Genomic DNA, 22607 nt, shown 5'->3' on the forward strand with positions numbered 1-22607 from the left:
AACTAGCAGAAAAGCCCGTTGTGAAACCGATACAACGGGATCTAGAAAGATGTGGTCTGTAAGGAACGCATAGGCTGGATGGTGGTAAGGTAAACAGTAGTGGGTGAGAGTGGGAGGGGGTGGGGGAATGGCGGCGGCGGCCGGAGGCCTCTGCATCCCGTTGCCGGCCCTGGATTGAGTGGGGGGGGAAGGGACCCGGCCTCCAGTTGCCGGCCCAGGAGTCGGTGGTGGGGGAGGGGAAGGGAGCGGGCGACCGGAGGCTTCTGCGGTGGAGCCTGGAGAGGGTGGGGTTTGCAGAGGGGTGGGACCTCAGACAGGTAGAATGCCATAGACTCCACCCTCCAAACCAGCCATTTTGTCCTGGGTAACAATTGCTGCCAATCTCCAGGTGAGGGCTACAGATTACTCACAATTACAACTGCTCTTCAGGTAGCAGAGATCAGTTCCTCTGGAGAAAACAGTGGACTCTGTCATTATACCCTGCTGAGGTCACCACAGCAAATTGACACTGTTTGCCCAAAGCCAGAGCACTGCCCCAGAGCCTCTTTCTAGATCTCGTTGTATTGCTTTCACAACGGGCTTTACTGCTAGTATATATATATATAGTACCATTTGCCAGTACTGATGGGCTTACCTCTTCTCATTCATCTCTACCCACTCAAATATCACTTTATGCACCTGACATAGTAGGTCCAATCTAGAAAAATTAATGCCTCAATAATGTTTCTCAGTCTGTAAGACACTTTGGGACTCTGTTGATCTATTGACACTCCAGGTAGATACACCATCAGAAACGCTGGGATAGCAAACAATATTAAGTCAGATGCTTAGCAATCTTTATCAGGGAAACATTATTAAAACATGTCATTAAACTCATTTAAGCAACACAGGATATGTCATCTCCCTCTTCCAACAGTAGACACCTCATTTATCAAAACCTGACTTACTCTTGTTCATAAAATTTATATGTATTCATGTCAGTATAACATTTTAAAAACAGAATTCTCATTTATTCTATACCCCATTACCTGGGTGCTTTGTATAGACTACAAGCCATTCAGAAATATTACAAATCTGCTAGTGTGTAAATTGGGTATAACCTGGATTTTTAAAATTTATTTGACTTTTATCCCAATCCTTTCCCCGCCAAACAGAAAATCTGGTTCTTAGCTATGGTATTACAAACTGAGAACCAATCTGAAGCAGATGATAGAATCCTTTCTAAACTATGTAACTAAAATGTGAATAACACACCATAATCTATCATATTCTGGTGCATCACTCTCTGTCCTCTCATATTCAGCCAATCTGGTCAGGATGCTGCTTGCTTTTATAACTTCATGGACTTCTATGATCTGCTTTACATAACACTGACCTTAAAGAAAACTGCGGAACTGCAGTCAGCACGAAATGATGTTTAATTGACATTTTGGTTTTACTGAATTGCATAGGAATGTGAATGTATTTTGGTTTTTTGGAGGGAGGCAGAGGTGGGGTATAACCATTTAAAGCAACTTATGTGCTGAATGTAAAGCTTAATGAGATCACACTATTCATTTGAAAAGAAAAAGTAACACTGAATTGCAAAAAATAATTATTGCAATTGTAATAATGTGTTCGAAAGTCCAAATAAATATGCAGTCATTCCTATGTATGTTTTATCCAGACACATATCCCACTATCTTCAATAACTGTCCATCAGAATACAATATAAACAGTACAGACACATCACAATTGGTCTTCTTATGTAAGTAGCATAAGTAACTCTACTTATTACTTACCTTTGAAATGTTACTTGACCGACTTGTTGAGCGACCTGGAGATTTATCATTCTGCAAAAAGAATTGCAAGGACTGTTCAGTTTTTGGGAGTGGAGCATAATGAAATGTACATACATTGGTTTTCGGCCTTCCCCCCCAGCTGCCTAAAGCTTACAAAGTTATGGTAGTAAAGAATTATTGTCTGGCTTGAAAAGCACACTGAAGGGCTTGAGCACATGCAGTTTCCTTCCCTCTGAACAGCAGATAATCATGCCAAATCATAAACTGCTTTGGAATTTATTACAGTTTCAAAAGCGGCTTGCTGTAAGTCATGGGCAATGCGATTCAAGAAATGCAAGTTGGAATCCCCTTTGGGTACAACAGAACTAGATATGCAGATCTTTGGACTGTTCTATGGATTTCTTGTTCTTTAGATTTCTTGTTCTTCAGACTGGATTGCCATTGTTCAAAATTATCTTATAAAAAGGTGCATACACAAATAAAAAATAGGAAAGATTCAGTGCATCCTGAAGAAACCCTGATCTTTCAGTGCTCAGAGGAAGATCACATGTTTTTCTAAATTCCAGACACAGATGAAATTAATTTCTGATTGACATTACTGGAAACTGAGAAATACACAAGTCTGAACTCTGTGAATTCTATTTAATTATCTTTTTAAATTATCTTAACAAAAGAGGTCCCTAAGTAATAAAAGGCTGAATACACTTACTGAATATTCTTTTTCATTATCCTGCTCCATTTTTACTCTGCTCCATCTCTACCCATGCTTGTGTCCCACAATAACTCAGTGCAACAATGTGAGAATTCTGCACATCTAGTGACGCTATGTTAGACAGAGTGACAGAAAACATAAAATTCTGCCTCACATTGAGTAGGCCACTAGTACACCTAGCCCATTACTCACTCTGCAAACAGTGCATTTCCAAGGCCTCAGACAAGGATCTTCTCAGGAAATGCCATGGGTTGAACCTAGGAATTGGGACAATGTACATGCTAGTACTGCGCTATGGAACCCATCCATCATGCTGCAATGGTAGGAATTCCCAATTCATCATTTTGATTTATGCTGCTAGGTTTTATACCATATCTTTATCATATATTTGCTGGTAACAAATGACAATGTAATACCCAGAGCAGCAAAGAAGAAAGTTATCATTTGGCTGAGAATGAATAGAGCACACTCCTCAAACAGCATCTCTGAAATCCACCTGCAGAACTGAGCATTAATCTACCAAAATTAAATAATCAGATTCTGATTTTCTTGATTTTTAATTACTCATTAAATGAGGTTTAGAAAAAAATTATATTCTTGGCTAAAATAAAACAACACAGTCCATTGCGGTGAAAAAGGGCATACGACAATGCTTCATCATCAGCTACAAAGATTATCTCCATCTTAAAGAAATGCAGCTGCTATTTCTTCATTAAACTGACATAAAAGGTTACACACATCATTCTAAACAGATTACAATATATACAATTAAAATGAGTCTTAGAGCATCAGTCAATCTCTTTGCATAATACAATCAAGCTAGAGAGCTCTACATGCAAAACTTGCCTCACACGAACATAACCGGACCTAAAACAGGTGTGTGTGTCTGCATAGGGAAGGTCACTGATGTATGTGCACATACACATGTCCACATAAATACAACCAGCAGTAAAAAGGTGTTACTGATCCAGAGTGAAAATAAATACATACAAGGAGAGGGACCCGCAATACTCACGGGGGGAGAATCTCCCCCCGGCTCCCGGAAGCAGGAAGACCTCAGGGCTGAGGAGGAAGTGGCCACAGGTAAGCTAAATAGTATTACAACCCCTCTAGACTTGGTATTGGTTCGCAAACTGTTTTGAATTAAGGACATAAGGCATCTGTGACAAACCCCTTTATTTTTCAAACCACTTATTGTCTCTGGGGCTTTTTATGAACACTGCCTTTTTATAAGATGAAGTTTACTGTTTAACTTTGTCAGATACTGTCCGTCACTGAGGCACATGCAACTTGGAACAGTAAAACCAACTGAAGAATTTATTTACAAAGACAGTCAGGAAATATATTTACAAGGGAAAACTTTGATGCTTGTGGATACGTAGTTGCAGATGGTATATTTCAGCTTTAGGTTAGTTCCTTTATTATCAGTCACTTCAGAAGACACAGTACAAATCACTCTCTCTCTCCAAACTCAACCCTTATGCTGTTTTAGACAGCCAATTTTTGTGTGGGTTTCTTAGGTACTCTCCAGCTTCACAGAGAAATACCTCTGCTGTTGTTGTTCAGTCGCACAGTCTGTACCTTAGTTTGATTTTTGGACATCAACTAATCCAATCAACATTTCTGGCACACACTAAACCCCTAAACCAGGCTCTTTGTCCAGCAGAGTATAATTTCTAAGGGAGAGGAATGTGTATTTCTTATTTAACCACTAGGAGCTTATTTTCCTGGTTAAGACTCCTTAATTTTCACTATGGTTTTCATGTTTGGCTTTTCTCGGTTTCCCTTAATATTGGAAACTATATAGATACCTCATTTGTTCCAACAAGACTTATCGGTCCCCTGGCTCAGTACCAACTGTCTACAAACGAACTGTCAGTCTCAACTGCCAAACTCCAACTGTCAAGAGGGTTGTTGTTTTTTATTAATGTAGAACTCCCCCTTGAGTTCTGCATCAGGCTTACATCACCACTGCTAGTCATGTGACTTGCAAGTGTCTTTGTTTGCAGGCTGATCTCAAGCCTGGAATCCCGTCACATGCACCTTCAAGACACCCCCTCCCACACAAGTTCCAGATGCACAGTTATCCTTACAAATACACAGCCCTTTGAAGTGGAGGAGTTGGAAGAGACAAGTGTTCTATTCTAAGTAGTCCCCCCTGCCCGGCCCAGTATTTTATTCCTAACAGAACACCCTGGGCATTATACACACAGGTTCTAGGCCTGCTTTAGAATCAGCTCTTCTAATATTCTCAAGCTCAATGCAAGGGGCTAGGCATGGTAAAGAAAATATCTTTCCTTGAAAGGGTTTTTGCTATTGTTGTTGTTTGCTATCTGCTTACTAATTGTGCATGCCTTCCCATTTTGTTCCTTCAAGGTGATTTTTAAATACTGCAACTCCCAAACAGAAAGAAAATTTAAAAAAATCTAATAGCAATATGACAGCACCTACAGTTAAGCATGTATAAAAGGCTTCCAAATATCTAAAAGTACGTCCATATGTGATTGTTGTCTATATGGCATACATTCAAATGTTGATAAGGTTGCAAGATCCTCAATCCACTGGATTACTGGAGGTGAGCATTTATCTCTCCGGTGTTGTAATGTAAGTCTTTTAGCACCAGTAAGGGCATGGAGAGTCCATTTTTATTGACCATCAGCCTCCAGGAGACAGACAAATAGTTTAAACTGAACTCACCACCTATAGTGGGAAAGGAGAGCAGGTTGTACGGCTGCTCTCAGAGAATGCCAATTTCAGCTAAAAAAGTTTCTTCTCTTGGTCAGACAAAGGCTCAAAGGTCCTGTTTGAGATTACAGATATCAAAGTGTTAGGCACAGAACCTGAACTTGAGTTGGAGAGATTAGAGGACAAGCTGTCTCCTTACCCACTAGACTATGATGGATGAAGTGATGCTATCCTTCGTCTCTGTCTCTTAAATTTTTATCTTGCTTTTCCTCCAAGGAGCTCATAGCTGTATACATCGTTTTTCCCTCTCTATTTTTAACCTAACAACAACTCTGTGCTAAGAGTGTGTGACTAGCACTGGGTCAGCCGGGGGGGGGGGGGGGCCGTATCCAGTGTGTTCATGCCCTGCTGGTCCCCTGGTCAAGATCAGTGAACAGAAATCTTTCTGGCTAATTTAGGTGATCACACTGAAAATTGGAGCAGTTTTTAGGAAAGCATTCATCTGAAAAGACTATGCATTTATTTTCAACTGCTACTGACACAACTTCAGTCCAGTTTTGTTTTTTTTACACAACAGCAATGGTTGCCTGTGAATTCAGAGTCTGTATTTATTGGAACTACAAATTGGATAGTAATTTGTAAGTATAAAGGAAAACCAAGAACAAAGCTTGCTCACAGTATTATTTGACATATATACACTAAATTTATATGTCATGTAGGAAAGAATTTAATTAATCACAAGATAAGTAGTTTGTCGGAGCATTTGATGGAACACCATTCTCTGATATACACAGCAGCAGCAGACATGCGTCTTCCACACTGTAATACTTGACAGCAGGATATAATGTTTCTATTGAGCCGATCCTATGAGCAAACCACGTCCGATTTTTCAGAACATCTCTGCTCCAAGCAGGGATGTCCAATTACCTGCTGGTTTGGCTAGCATCCTGCTTCCAGGTAGTGATCATTGGAGCTGAACATTCATCCGTAGTTGAACAGCTTGAACGTGTCTGATTGTGTACGTATGACTGCATGCTGCTTTTGCACAGCTGCTGCCCTCTCTCTCCTGTGTCTGGCACTGGTGCTGACTCCAACTCAAAAGGCACATTGTTGAAAGGGGGGGGGACCATTTGACATTTCGTGTTGAGACTTACCCATCTCTGGTGTCAATGTATGTCTCAGGATTGCTCAAGAAAGTTTTTTACACAAAGGTGCACAGACTATGCATTGTTTAAGAGACAACAGCATGCCAACAGTTTGCGACATATAGGGTGTACTTAGTCCGTTCTAACTCCAGAGAGAGAATTTGCTGACTGCTTCTTCGTTTTTGCTGCCTCTTGTATGCCTGCAAGATATGCATATCCTGAAGACATTTCTGCTACTGGAAGACTGACAGGTAATGCCTTTTTCAATCCCATTGTTACAGTAAGCTTTATAAGAATGCAACTCTACATGTGTGGGGCTGATTTATTTTCCATGAACCTACAAACCTAGGTTACAAACCTTGATGTCATGAATGACAGATCTTGTATTTATGATTGATAGGATGACTGCATGGCTGCAGACAGCAGGTAGCATATCCCATGTAGGTTATTTAAATGATGCATCCTACTGTGTAGGTGCAAAGATGAAAAAAGTACAATTGACTGGTGTTTGAACAGTAAATCACTCTAATGACATTGGGGGATACATGTTGTCTTCTCCAGTGATCAAGAAGAATGAATTTGCCAGCTGTGCAAGTGCAGAAGCATCTGCTGCACTGAAGCAATGTAATTTGATCTAAGTTTGAGTCCAGTGGCACCTTTAAGACCAACAAAGTTTTATTCAGTTTGATCTAGAAAGGCATGGCTGAGCGAGAGCCTTAATACCACAAGCAGCTACATAGTAACTGCAAAGCTGCTTGGTATGGTGTTCAAGTGGAACCTTTAGGAGAACAGTGTTGTTATCTACAAGTGATCCACAAGGCAGACTCATGCACAAACAAAAAGTCAAGTAAAGTTCAGCTGGTGACTGCATTTGTTCAGGGCTGCAAGCATCCCTAGGGTCTCATGCTCTGGATAGATCTGGAGACATTCTGCACAGCTGGGCTGACACAAGCAATAAGTTCAGCATTACAGACTTTATACCCTCTGCATGGTATGTTACTATGAGGTCACAGCAACCCCTGTGAAGGTCAGGGCTTTAAATATCATTCAAACAAAGGTAGCATGCTGTGTAGTTCAACCAGAGTGGGCTCTATTCCAAATTGTCTACTGACAGCATGAACTCCAGTAGCCTTCTAAATGCAGTTCTTATACATAAGGCATCAGGATAATTGGATAAAAAACGCAATAACTTATATTCACTACTAGGATAATAATGAAACTTTAAACTATTTACAGGTTAACACACAGCTTTTGATGGGCACATTAAGTTAGAACAATTCTAATTTTAACTCTTGGGGGTACACAGAACAGTGGAGTTTTTATTCCTGGGATAAAGACTGGTCTTCCTTCACTTTCAGGATTCCCACGGTGTAAATGCAAGCTCTCTTCCTCAAGAATTCACTATGCTAGCCCTGCTTTATCACAAAAGTCAGACTGAGAGGTATCCAAAGTCTCCTGAGAAACGATTATCAGCCTAATTCTCCATGACCTCAAACCCTATCTGGACAAGGCAGACTCTGAGACAGGATCCATCTCCATCTCTTTCTCTGAAGGTTCAGAGACCCTATAAGGTTCAGAGACCCTATCTGAACCAAGCTGACAGTAGCCTTGTTTACATGATACAGTAAATGCATGTACAACCTGTTTGTAAGAAACAGCCAACAAGTGTCCACTTTACAAATGAATCCATGGCCAGTACCTAGAGAAATGTGAGGTTTCAATCACACATTCAGTTGTACATGTTTTGAATGTAACATAAGAATTACTCAACACACATATAATGAAAAATCAAGTCAAAATAATCCTCTTTTGACAGCTTCTATAAAGATCTGGGATTCTAGAAGACAACAAGTATTTACAATGTTCACAAATCAGATCTGGTTCCCCTTGGGATTAGAAACAGGGGCCTTTAAGGAGTGGACTCTAGCTGCATTCTCTCATCTAACTGATTTTGTAAAAAAAGGGCAAGATGCAAGAGAAGATATATTTTGCGTGCATCACTGGTGCACATCTTCCTTGGTTTCGTTATTTTCAACTGAAAAACCTGATGGAATCACTGGCTTCAATGGGCCCCTTCGATAGACCAAGATCCGATTTCGAAAATCTCATAGAGACTTTTCCAAAATCTTCTAAAGGCTTCTTGCCAAAATTGTACAACATCCTATTGGTCATTGATAATAAGACCCTGTTGAAATACCAACAATGCTGGCAGACAGATCTACAAATGGATCTACAAGAATTCCATTGGAATTCCATATGGAAATCACCTGTGAACATCTCTGGAAGCTTCAACACTCGCTTACAATTTTTCAAACTTACCTCCAGATGGTATTATACTCCTAAAAGATTAAACAAGATAAATCCAAAACAATCCATTCTGTTGGGAAAACTGTGATCAAACTGGAGACTATTTTCATTGCTGGTGGGAATGCCCATTGATATAACCTTTCTGGTGCACAGTCATGGAAAAGACAAATAAAATTACTTCACAATCTGTACCAGTATGACCTGAATTGGCACGCCTCAACTTATGGGACTCTACAGTGTGGTCCGATGCTCACATAGAACTCACTTTGATTTTGCTTGCTGCAACTAGGCTGACGATTGCAACTTTATGGAAATCTCCCAATCCTCCAACTTTAACGCTATGGCACTCTAAAATCTGGGATCAGTTGATCTTGGCTAAAATCACCACTGTTATAGAACAGGCTCCTTTGGACTCCTCTAAATCCTCATCTCGATTTGTGAACACCTGGTCACGGGTTCTCCAATTCATGGCAGATCAAGACCTACTTTTGTCAAATCTGTCATACCCGTGGATTCACTTTTAAGTACCCCTCTACTTTGGCTGACTGTCGGGTCTCTTTTGTTTGACAGAGTCTCATAGTTTCTGAGGTTCCACTCTTAGTTTTGAGTCCTCTAATTGTACACATTTTTCTAGCAATTTTACCTTGTCATTGTGTTATACTGAACCTGACATCTCATATGGTTATGTTTCACTGTTTCTAATCTCCTGACATCGACATCACTCCAATGTTCTTATATGAGCTTCCTACTCATATAATTTTTCAATTTTATGGTTATTGTTATTATTATTCTTTAAAAATTACAATAAAAATAATTTTTAAAAAATCAAGTGAACACTGTACACAGATTGTATGTGCACTCATTGTAACTTATAAACAGAGTTAGAGTAATGTCTTTCTCTCACTCCGCCCCCTCCCATCTGGCTTCCTTGCCATCCATGGGACCTGATTGTTTGCTAGCTACCAGTGTTCCCTCTAAGCTGAGTTAGTGTGAGCTAGCTCACAGTTTTTTAGCCTCCAGCTCACACATTTTTGTCTTAGCTCAGGAAGGGATGTCTCCAGAGCAAACCAATGTATGCAGTAGCCGAATTGCTCGCTCACAACTTTAATGCCAGTATCTCACAACATAGAAGTTTTGCTCACAAGACTCCATAGCTTAGAGGGAACATTGCGTAGCTACTATGAAGAAGAAGAAGAAGAGAAGAGATTGGATTTATACCCCGCCCTTAACTGCCCAGAGGAGTCTCAGAGCGGCTTACAAACTCCTTTCCCTTCCCCTCCCCACAACAGACACCCTGTGAGGTAGGTGGGGCTGAGAGAACTCTTGACAGAAACTGCTCTTTTTCAAGAACAGCTGTGCCAGAGTTATGGCTTGCCCAAGGTCATCCAGCCAGGTGCAAGTGGAGGAGTGGGGAATCAAACCCGGTTCTCCCAGATTAGAGTCCACGCACTTAACCACTATACCAAACTGGCTATGCACACACACTAAGTAGACAAATAGGATTGGTGACTGACAGTAAGTAGCAGTGACCGCTGCTCAACCCTCCCAACCACCACATTAAAATATTAACATTTGGGAACTTAGCAACACAGACAGTAAATCATAATGATCACTACACAACTACTTCTTGCTGTTGTAACCTACCCTGAGGCTGCTTGTGGGGGAGGGAGGGCTAAAAGCCTAATAAAATAAAATAATAAAATAATTGATCAGCTATTTATTTTCTTAGCAGTACTTATAACAACCCTAAGAGCTATTGCTGCCTGAAATGTCAAAGAAGGTAGATATAACATCAGCATGTGTAAATCTTTAAAGAAAACACCAATTATAGAAAAAAATCTGTTTACCATTAAATATTATCTTATTCTATTCTTTGATTTCTCTTTTTTTTTTGGCCCCCTGGAGGGGATTTTTTATTGCATTTTTTAATAGACTACAAACTACAACTAAAAATTGGGAAGAGGTAACTACATCTAGGGAGAAAGGAAAAAAACCAACTAATCACTAAAACCCCAAGTATAGGAGATCATAACAACAGCTTATATAAATGTTAATCTTAAATTGCTAGTATTACTTTGAACATAGTCCGTTATGCTAAATTATTTCTGTTTTTATCCATTGATTTAACTGTTTAAGAGAACCCCCAAAGCATCCCATAATAAAACTAAAGTTTTAAGGCACAATTCAGAGTCCTTTGGCCTTCATTTTGTTTTGTCTTTTCTAATCCTCAATTTATATGCACATTTGGGGCAGCCGCCCCCTTATCAGAAAGACAGTCCTCGTCGGAAGACACCAAGTCCAATTTGAATTTGCTGTCATCTTCCTTCTCCACCTCGGCTGTCTCTCCCAGCTGCACTCTCAGGAACTCACGTGCTTTGGAAACAGAGTCAATCTTTTCTTTTTTATTGTGTAGTTTGAAAATGACGTCTTCTGGATTTAACCATCTGTAGACAATGCTGTTTGTTTGCAGAAAAAGGATTAAGTCTTTATATTTCTTTCTCTTTTGCCTTATTTCAAATGGGATGTTTTTTAGAATCTTGATGGTATTGTCCCCAATTTTCAAGGGTGTTCCTGTAGTTGCTTTCAGGATAGAATCCCTCACATGCCTCTTTGAGAATTTGACCACTATTTCCCCAGGCAGATTATTGTTCTTGATGTACACGGAATAGGACCTGTAGACCATATCCATTTCACTTACAAGATATTCTGCTTTCAAACCTGTAACTGGGGCTAATGCTTCACTCAACAATTGCTTTAGATTCTCGCATTTTAATTCTGGGACCCCCTGAAACCGGAGGACCAAATTTGCCTTCTCCATTTGCAGCTGTAAAGGTTGTGATTCTTCCGAAGCTTGTTTCTTTTCCAACTTTTGCACCTTTTTCTTGACTTTTTTCGTGTTGATTTCCATTTCCTTCACCTTCTCAGCCGTTTGCTTTATTATTTTTAAAGTCTCAGTCAGTTGGCGCTGCTGAGTTGCAAGGTTCTGGTTTAGAGTTGTCAGCTGTTGTTTGATGTTAGTCATCTGGTCCAGCAGAGGGCGCAAGAAATCTGCCAACATTTTGGAGAACTCAGTGACCTCTTCCGGTCAAGGGCTCATGTTCCCCGCTGGTTTCACTTTTGCTAGTTTGTCTTTCTCTGCCCTCTTCCCCACCATTTTAATGGATTGTTTACTTTTATGAAAACTTGCTAAAGTCTCTGAAATTTGCCCATATGCTTATCTGCATTCTGGTAAGTCTCTCAAAACAGATTTCAATGCTTTTTCTTCTGCTCCCCCCTTGGTATTTTGTTATTTAGTTCATGCACATGGGAGGGGCCCCTCCGCCGATCGCTTTTCTTGCCGTTCCCGGGGGGTTTGCCAAGGCTCCGGGGGGGGTGGCAACCCGTTGCCCCCCCTCCTAGCCACTGGTGCGCAGATCACATCCCCGGGAGATCTGGGAGATGCATCCGCCAGCATGTCACCATAAACTGGAAGTCCCTATTCTTTGATTGCTCTATGTCATCCTATTCCATTAATTATTTCATCTTTTCACTGTAAGTAGCATTCCAATTCATTAAATATTCTTGCTTGCCACAGTCACCTTCTGCTGCTTCCTTGCTAATGTCTAAATTATGTGGCAATTATAAGTGACCGGCACAAACTACAGCAATATTTGATTCAATTTTCATTCTCCAGTAGAATCCAGCTGCAAATGCCTGAGCAGCATGTTGGTGGCGGGTATACTTTTTGTAAAATTGCAGGCTTAATTTCCCCCCCAGTTTGGGAAGACTCAAAACTAATTAAACTGCTATACTATATGCAGCAATTCACACCATATTGGCTTAAAACCTTAATTCTAATGAAAATCTTCTCAGCCCACATGTTGCACTGTATACTATAAAAGCCATATATTACACCATACATAAATACAAGGGGAAGAGAAGAGGGGAAAGACCTTGTTGTTTTATTTATGGAGCAGTTGGCAACTTGCCAAAAGATGCTGGTTGGGCAGAGATAGTCACTCCAGCATCACACTAGTGTTAGATATCATCACATCTAACCAGAGAGATCTGGCTGACAGCTAGAACATTACGCCAACGTCACTTCTGGTTTGTGTCCCACTATAGCAGGAGACAGAGGATTTCCTAGCTTCTCTGTCCTTGCTTCCCTGACTGAATAGAAATATTGCACAGCTGGCTGAGGGACCCTTTCACCCATGTTTGATGACAGAAGCCTGTATTTGCCCTCCTTCTCCATTTAATTCTAGTATAGCATACTACACAGCACTTTGAAATTCCTCTATAAGCTGAAAGATAACATGAACTGTGCTTCACTGATACCAGGGAAATGAACAGTTGTGACAAAAAGCTGGTTTAATAGCTCTATACACCACAAATAAATTCTGCTAAAGTACCACCCCATTCAGGCTTCTACCAAAGTGCCAGCGCATATCAAAACAAAACCTTGTTCACCAGTTCTACCGGCTTAAAAAAAAATGTTTTCTAGGGAACAGGCAACAAAAAAGATGCAGAAGTGAGAGGTATCTTGTTGATTGTTATATCATGTTTGCAACTCATTTCTTTGTTAGGAGTCTTGAGTCTAAGGCGATAAGGAAGTTATATAGAAATTATTGCAGCCATCAGCTTTGACCATGCAGCTTTAGTTTCTTTAAACTAAAAAGAAAAAAAATCACCATCCAATAATGGCACATTCCCCCCCCCCCAACCTTTTCATTCGGAATCAATCGGAATTAACTGCACTGTAAAATTGTGAAAAGTTTACCCTCTTTATGTATTTTTTCCTCACCCGGCTCTCTCTTCTCAGTAGGACTATACATTTATCTGTTCTCTACACAATATCAGTGTTTGGATTCCTTGATTTGGATGACAAATTTAATTATTTGGGGAGCTAGAGTAGCTCACAATGAAATCAATCAGGTCATACTAACTGGCAGAAAACAATCAATTAACATCCAACATGAAAGAACAGCCAAGTACTTGCCTAACAGCCAAAAACATTTCAAAAATGAAAGAGCATTAATTAAATATGTTGAACAAAAGGTGCTTCAATTAATGTAGAGCTGGGAAACAACTTTGCTTGATTATCTTATTTATAATCCATAAAATGTCCATCCTTTCTCTACTAAACTAACAGATACAGCACTTCCTTTGGAGATGCAGTCAGTTATGATGTAGTTTATGGACTCACATTACCAACTAAAGACAACTGGAAATGTATCATGGTAGGAATGCTTATCCAGGGCTGCATCCACACGCAGCTGGTCATTGTGCTATTGTTGCACTACAGCAATCATTCACAACAGGATTGTCTTGTTCATAAAGGAAAATCTATCTGAAAATGATTGCTACAAAACAATATACAATAATGGGCAGATGTAGTGCAGCACCATCTTCTGTTAACTACCCATTTCAGTGCAAGCAGTTCCTGTAACACATATAGGCCCAGGATTGTAGTCCATCTTGCCCCTCCTCACTGAAGCACTGGGGAAGGCAGTGCAGTCTTCATGGCTGGCTTCCTATTTTGAGTACAGGGCTGTTTACTACTGTCAGGGACTACTACTGGCACGAGTTCTCAGATTCTTACTGCCTAAGCCACTGACCCTTTAAAAACATGGCTCCATGGACCCCAAACAGCTTCATCAGCCATTCATCTTGCTTCTGTTCACTTTCATTCACCCAAAGCTGTTGCCTTTCTCTGATCCTCTATAACCTTACCTTCCAGTCATCTGATTTCATCTAGGCAATGAAGCATCTCCCAGGTGCTGTTCTCAGAATGAGTGCTTCACATCATTCCTCAGTGGCCCTCAACCTTCCCGTTCCTTGTCCCTGGCAGCCTGACATTCTGTTCTGCCCTGCACACTACTTTGATGTTCCTTGTCCTTGGCAGCCTGACTGTCCATTCTGTTCTGCCCTGCACACTACTTTGACGGAAATGATCTTGCCCTGGTGCCCTGATTATAAACCCATCATACACTACAGGCAGACGACTCAGACTGTTGGGCTGTAATCCAAAGAATTCACTTCCTGGGTGTATGCCCCCCTGAATAAAACAGCATTTACTCCTGCACAGACCTCCTTACACTTTCTCCCTAAGTCACTCTGTCACCCTTTATGGACTCTGGATATTCATCTTGCTAGCATAAACAAGGAAACTCTTTAGTGGGCCCAAATATGCCTTTAAAGGCAGGGCTCTAGATCTTAAAGGGAGGCAAGGTGAGGCATTTCTTTAGAAAGGATGCCATATACTGCTTGCTTCAGCAGCACATATACTAAAACTGAAATGCTACAGAGAAGATCAGAAAGAACGCTATATAGAGGTTTGTTTTCCTGTTTTTAACATGTAGTAGTACCAGCCCCAAGTCCAAACATAAAGTGAAAAGTATTTTCACCTTGCTTTGATTTATTTTTGCAAATGTTAGCCCAACACAAGCAGTAACTTGAAAACTTAAATTCTTAAGTCAATTCTGATGCAGTGTTTTGTATCAATAGCAGCCCACACACCTGAACCTTATGTCAGAATGTATCACATTTGAATAAATCATATACATCCATGAAAGTATTTCCTGGGGGTGCAAAACACTGCTCTGCAACTTTCCTTCTATTCATAATTACAGATTAGCAGGCAAGTAGGCCAACTCCATATTTAAAATCAGAAGATGAAGCTTACAACTTCAGTCAAACTACACAGGAACATATGGAGAGTTTTAAACAACTCTTAAGGGTATATTTTTCCAGGTCTTTTATTAAGCCCTTACACTAGAACAGAACAGCATTCAGGCTGCAAGTTTATTATTTCCACAATGCTCTTGTTCCTGATCCCTCTAGGTACCAAACAACCATGCATATTTAAATGCTGCGGATCCATATTCACAATGTGTGATATTTTATGGAACAGCTTCATAGCCAGTACCTTGTAATTTACATTCCACTATAGAGGAGCCTTATAATTCATATTCTGTACTACTTCTCCAACAGCTAACTTGTTGTATGTCTGGCCTATCCAGAGATTGTGTTATTATTAAAATTATCCATACTATTTTTATTATCCAAAGCTATTTTAAAATATTTCCCTATCCTATTTTTAAAAAACTCTTTTAAAAATAGAAAGACCACGACAAACCAAAAAATCCGATGAAATTAAAAAAAAACCTCTGTTAAAAACAGAAATACCAAGAAAGACAAAAAAATCTAATGAAATTAAACAACACTTATTTTTCTTTTGTTTTCATAAGAAATCTGAAAAGCTATTTTAAAATATTTCCCTCTCCCTATCCTATGGTATATGTCTGAAGGATAAATGCAAATAAAAGGACTCCTTCCTCCCCGTCCATGACCTACAAAAACTATTTATTATAATCAAACACTGACCTGACTTTCCATTAAGATGCAGCTTTTACTGAGCTATGGTAGCATGTGAGTCACACAAGCAAGCTGCATGCTGATTTCCATGGCAACGAGGTTATACACTCTACAAATAAATACTACCAAAGTCCAAGGTTAATTCTCCTCCTGTACAATTGGCACAATGTAAAGAGAGATTTCAGACTGAAACGATTAGTTATTTATTGTATGCTTACGATTAGCAACAAGACAGCTGCAACCAAAAATTCAATTAGATATCAGGATACTTAATTTCTATTAATTCTGATGATACATTCATTTTAGGGCCATTCATAATGGTGGTCTTTATCTTGTTGCTCAACTAAATGCAGCCTCTATTGCTATTAGAAGCCTTCCATAATAAAGTAATTGTAGCTAAATCAGGGCTCTTTTTGTAGAAAAAGCCCAGCAGGAACTCATTAGCATAATAGGCCACACCCAACACCAGAATCTCATTAGCATATTAGGCCACACCCCTGCCAGCACAGCTCATTAGCACATTAGGACGCACCCCCATGTTACCAGAAGTGTGGTTATCCAGCCACACCCACCTTTTGCTTGTTATTCTGTTTACCTTGCTTGTTGTCAAAACCCAGGGCTTTTTTTGTAGCAGGAACTCCTTTGCGTGTTAGGCCACACACCCCTAATGAAGCCAATCCTAATGGATTTCTGCTATTGGGTGTGGCCTATTATGCTAATGAGTTCCTGCTGGGCGTGGCCAACTTGGGAGCGAGTCGGAACTCCATTCCTGTGCGTTCCTGCCCAAAAATAGCCCTGCAGCTAATGAATCCTTACCTGTATGCCACCCTGAGCCCACCTTGGCGGGGAGGGCAGGGTATAAATAAATAAATAAATAAATAAATAAATAAATAAAATTTTCTAAAGCGGCTGTAAGCCGCTACCTAGGTTCAAAGCAAAATACAGATCCAAAAATGATGCAGTATCTTTTATTAGAGCCAATAAAAATAACACAAAATCATGTGCAACCTTTCAAGTTCTACAGAATCCTTCATCAGGTTGGCTATTTAAAAACAAGAAAACAGGAGGGGCCATGGGATAGGTCTCAAGGCATGACCTTAGGGTCTTGTCTTGTAAATATCTTGAGTGAAATGCTCAGCAAATTTGCATATTTTCAATGGTGTTCCCTTTGGCCTTGTGGGAGAATCCATTTCATTTAAAAAGACTGATTCATACATGTAGGGCAAGGGCAGACTTCCACTGAGAAGCCAAGTGTTTTATTTTAGGAAATCTCACTCTTCCCCAGGCAGAAGTCATTCCCTGCAGTATTTCTACAATATTGTGCTATCCCCCTGCTGCAGAGGAGATGCTGGTGAGGAATGGCCTCAACCAGGCACTGCTGAGGCAGGCAGCTCCACCAGAGGCCATGGGGAAGGGAGCAAGAATGCAGTCGTGCCTAGAGATGCACCGGCGGCAGCCTTAGAGCCTGGCAGGTCCAGTACATGCCTCAGAAGGGAGTCAGGGCTCAGGCAACAGACTGCATCTGGGAACATGCCAGAGGAGGAGGCCAGAAGCAGCTGGGGCCCGTGCAGACACCCAGAGCAGCCTCTTAAAACCTATGGGGAGGACAGTGCAGGAGAAGGGAAGGCTCAGCCAGGGAGGCCATTGGCCCACATTCCCTTCACTCACCATGGGTCCTGGAGAGAGGCCAGAGTCAGCCCACACCCAGGCAATCCTTTTTTAGGCTAGTCCAGGGAAGACCAAGGAGGAAGGGCCAGACCTACCGAAAGAAATCCTGAGAGAGGCAACTGGTGGCGGAGAGGGCGGGCTGGAGTGAAAGTCCCCCCCCCCCCCCCAGTAATATTCTGAGGCCTTTTCTGGGCAATACCTAAAATAAGGGAATACTGGAGGGCACTACAATCAAGGACTCTGTCCCAAGTCTGGCAGAGACTGACCTCCCCCCAATAGTTCGGTGGGCAACCTGGATACCCTGGAGTGGCTTTGGGTAAATTTTTCATCAGCAGTCAGACAGTGGCACAAATACCCTCTAATTTTGCCCAACTGCTATCTGTAGGATAATCATGATAGCTTATTACCTGCTGCCATTTAAAGCTGCAGAATAGTCCTGTGCCCACCCATCACTAGAAATAAGCAACAGGGCTGGTTTGATCTGTATCTGTCAGTGAACTCACACTATACACTATATTCTCTAAGGTCATAGATGCCATTTTGCAGCTTTTTCCTATGATATGATAAGAAACAGGTAGAGCTGTCAAGAACTCATATCATACTGAAAGCAAACAATGTATGTCATATATGACAACACCCCTTAAGGCAATGCACATTCTCGAGCATTACAACTGCAGTGACAACCACACTATCTAGAGCCAATATACCCCGGTTCAGAAACCTACTATTGTGCAGCCAACACACACAGGCCTACTGAGCAGTGCTGGACAGTCCATTAAGGAGGGTGACTTAGTAAAAACATTTACTGTTTTTTCATGTTTGTTCAGAGACAGAATGCCAACTAAGACAGATCAAAGACTGAAGAAATAATGGCATGTTTCTATTTTATATTCTTAAGCTTTCAATTTATCCTGTCTCACAGCACCCTCCTTCAGGAGGAGCAGAAGTAGTCTGGGAAGAGATGGAAGGAGAGAACGCTTCCGTCTGTACAGCGCTGACAACACATCAGTCAAGACAAGGAGAAACCCAGTTAGCATTTCATTAAGTTCAGAGAAAAAGGAAGATTCCACTCCATAGCTTGGCAGGCCAAATCATACAGATCAGGCAATGCCGTGCTTTCTTTTGACTTCTCTGACTAATTGAAAGATGTGGCAGCATGACACATCAGCAGATTTTTAGATACTTTTTCAAAAAAGCAAAGCCAAACAAAGGCAACACGTGACAAGTAGACTGTACATATAATACTCCTCCCTCTTGAGGCCCTTGTTCTGCCAAGACATTCCCCATAGTGGAGGACCCAAAAGGCTTCAGATCTGAGAGGGAAGGGGGTTGCACCACCTGCTTTCTCCTCTCATTCTGAGTCAGGATACTCCATCCTCCCATGCAAGCCCATAGCCATGAGGGGCTGACAAAGGCAATGCCCCACTGCAAACGTGCCTTGCCCCATCTAACAGCTTTGGAAAAGGGACTCCTCACCAGTCATACCAAAGCTGGGGTGATCTGGCCAGGGATACAAATCATTAGAAGACTCCCAGGTGTGTGTGTGAGAGAGTGTGTGTGAGAGCCAACCTCTTGCCCTGGATAAATGTCAGGGCACTGTGATGGGATATGAGGCCACCCAGCCCTGCCCAGCCCAGGTAGGTCCCAGGATCTTTCCCCTCCCCCTTCCTTCCTCTCTCTCTCCCCCTCCCCCCCACCTCAGTGCCTGGAACAATAAAGGTGCCAGGTCTGGGCTGTGCTCCATCCCCATCTCCCCTGCCCGTCCCTTCAATCATACCCCTGAACTGACCCCCTCCCCACTCCCTTGGAAGGCTTTGCACAAGCGGTTAACGGATCTCTTCTGTCTGTGCAGTCCCATGTGCAGCTCACCTCCACACTTTGTGCCCAGAGAGAAAAAGAAGCCAAGCACGTTCTCTCCTTAGTCACTAGGTCTTTGCCTCCTAGTCTATTGTTGACTTATAAGTGCCTTGCAGTCTGAGACCTGCGTATTTTCATGTTTGTGAGGTCATCTTCTTCCTATGCTGTCCCATGAATCTGGTGAACTATATACTGATATCACTGTGTACATAATTAAAAATAATAATTTGCATGTAATACAGGAGGTCATCTTCTTCCTATGCTATCCCATGAATCTGGTTCCCTAGACTTTATGTGCTCTGGAATTCTGAAGATGCTGGTATTTAGAAAGTGAGCTGCTCTGTGGGCGACCTCTTTGCCGGCGCGATGCCGGAGAATTGAGGTGCTCCTCCACCCCGAAGGTCCTGCCGCTGAGTGACCACATGGAATTAGTGTGGCTGACCGGGACAAGCGTCGGAGATCGGGCAAGAAAAACCGATGCCGAGCATGGCCGGTTGGCCGGCAATGAACTGTGAGTCGGGTTGAAGCGAGCATGAAGATTTAAAAAGAAAGCTGCCCCCCCCCCAATGAGCAATGAAAAGCGAGCGGGGGAGGGGCTCCTCCCAAATGCATTAAAGAAAACACGGAAATAAAGAGGGGGGAGCGGAAAAATAAGTGTCTAAATCTATTTTAAGAGACTTACCAGAGCGCAGACAAGCATATGGGCGAATATCAGATACTTTAGAAACTTTTAGAAAAGTAAATAATCCAAAAAGATGGCGGGCAAGAAACCAGATAAAGTCAAACTGTTGAAAGCGAAACTAGTGGACAGTCCTCGAACGGAGGAGCCCACTGAGCTTTCCAAAATGTTGGCAGATTCCTTGTGCCTTCTGCTGGATGAGATGACTAATATCAAGCAACAATTGTCAACAATTGGTCAGAATTTGGCTTCACAGCAGCTGCAATTGACTAAATCTTTAAATGCAACGGAGCAAATGGCAGAGAAGGTGAAGGAAATGGACGCCAATACTAAAAAAAGTCTAGAAAAAGGTGCAAAAGCTGGAAATGAAACAAGCAACAATTGTCAACAATTGGTCAGAGTTTGGCTTCACAGCAGCTGCAATTGACTAAATCTTTAAATGCAACGGAGCAAATGGCAGAGAAGGTGAAGGAAATGGACGCCAATACTAAAAAAAGTCTAGAAAAAGGTGCAAAAGCTGGAAATGAAACAAGCTACGGAAGAGTCACAACTTTTACAGCTGCAAATGGAGAAAGCAAATTTGGTCCTATGATTCCAAGGGGACCCGGAATCTAAAGGAGAGAATCTGAAGCAACTGTTGAGCGATTCAATAGCCCCAATGACAGATTTGACAGAGGAATATCTTTACAGCGAGATGGATGTGGTCTACAGGTCCTGTTCCTTATACATTAAAAAATAATAATCTGCCTGGGGAAATAGTAGTCAGATTCTCAAACAGACATGTGAGAGATTCTATTTTGAAAGCAACTACGGGAACACCCTTGAAAATCGGGGACAATAATATTAGGATTTTAAAAGACATTCCATTTGAAATAAGACAGAAGAGAAAGAAATATAAAGACTTACTCCTTTTTTTTTACAAACAAATTTCATCAGTTATAGATGGTTAATTCCAGAAGCCATCATTTTCAAGCTCCACGATAAAAAAGAAAAAATTGACTCTGTTCATAAAGCACAGGAGTTTCTGAGAACACAGCTGGGGGAACCAGCGGAGGACAAGAAGGAAGAAGAAGAAAGCAAATCGGATGGCGAGTTAGGCTCAGTGTCTTCTGACGAGGAGTCTCTCTCTGAAAAGGGGGCGGCAGCCCCCAAAAGTTCATATAAATTGAGGATAAGAAAAGATATGAGAAAATAAAAGCTGAAGGACTCTGAATTGTGCCTGAAAATTTAGTAATAACTTTGGGATGCTCTGAGGGTTTCATTTAACAGATAAATGGATGGTTAAAAGATAAATAACTTAGCATAACCGACTATGTTCAATGTATTACTAGCATTTTAGATTAACATTGAGATAAGCTGATGTATTGATCTCCCACTCTTGGGGTTTTAGTTATTAGTGGGTTTCTTTTCTTTCTCCTTAGATGTAGTTTCCCTTCCTATATTTTCAGTTGTAGTTTATAGTTTTGTGAAAAAACCAATAAAAAACTCCCCCTAGGGGGATTAAAAAAGAAATAAATAAAGTGAGCTGGTCTGCCTACACACCTCCCCCCATCTTCTGTGCCTATCACTAGGTCTCTGACTGCTTGCCTCCCTTCCATTCTCAGTTTGCTCCTTGCCCCTCCCATTGTCAGTGCAGCACTTGCTAGTCTCCCCCCCCCTGGTTGGACCTCTGCCCTCTTGCCCCCCTCTGCTGCCTCCCCCCCCCACAGGGCAGTGCTCTTTTTGGTTCTGGTTCCCCCCATCATCAGTGCTTCCCCCCTCCTCTTGTCAGCTTGCTGCTTACCTGCCCACTCCCTCCCCACGTTTGCCGAAAAACTTTTTTGGGTAAGTATGTCTCCTATCTGTAGAAATAAGTATCCACACATAGAGAACTGTTGGGAATTAGATAAAAAGATAAGGTTGTATTTTTTAAAAGCATTTCTAATTGAAATTAAATTTGATCATTGTTAAGTGGCTTTGTCAGAAGAGAAAAGATGTGTGCAAAAATTCAGAGCATCATTCATAAATTTGCCTTTGCTGTTCACTACATTTTAAGGAGCTTGAAACAGAGTAATGCATGCTAATGCAATATAACCATCAGATTCAAGATGAAATCAGTAATGTACTGTCACTGAAATGACAGATTGTTCCATTTATTTATTCAAGTTTTACAAACAAAAGCTTTTCTTTTAAAAAGCTATCATTGGGGCTTTTTTCTTTTCCATTAACCATCGATTATATGGATCTACATAGATTTAGATTTTTTCATACAATATCAATTCTTTACTACTCAATTACAAAAGAAACAGTTCCAAATAAAGCATACATAATCTGGAAAACTCAACAAATTTGACAACACTTTTGAATTCAAAGAGTTCATTACCTCTAACTTCTATTTATAGGTATGGACAGGGGTCGGTTGGGGGGGGGAACGCGGG

General features: G+C 41.2%; 1 protein-coding gene across 1 annotated transcript in view; it reads right to left on the reverse strand.

Moving 5' to 3' along the window:
• MARCH1 (membrane associated ring-CH-type finger 1) overlaps positions 1 to 22607 on the reverse strand; it is a 126453-nt gene that overhangs the window by 72623 nt on the left and 31223 nt on the right. Inside the window, exon 2 of the mRNA XM_015414024.1 lies at positions 1782 to 1832. Coding sequence (XP_015269510.1) covers positions 1782 to 1832 — 51 coding nt within the window. The remainder of the gene's footprint in view (positions 1 to 1781; positions 1833 to 22607) is intronic.

This window comes from Gekko japonicus, unplaced genomic scaffold (assembly GCF_001447785.1).
Source record: "Gekko japonicus isolate JY-2015 unplaced genomic scaffold, Gekko_japonicus_V1.1 scaffold2749, whole genome shotgun sequence".
In the NCBI taxonomy this organism is placed as follows: Eukaryota; Metazoa; Chordata; class Lepidosauria; order Squamata; family Gekkonidae; genus Gekko; species Gekko japonicus.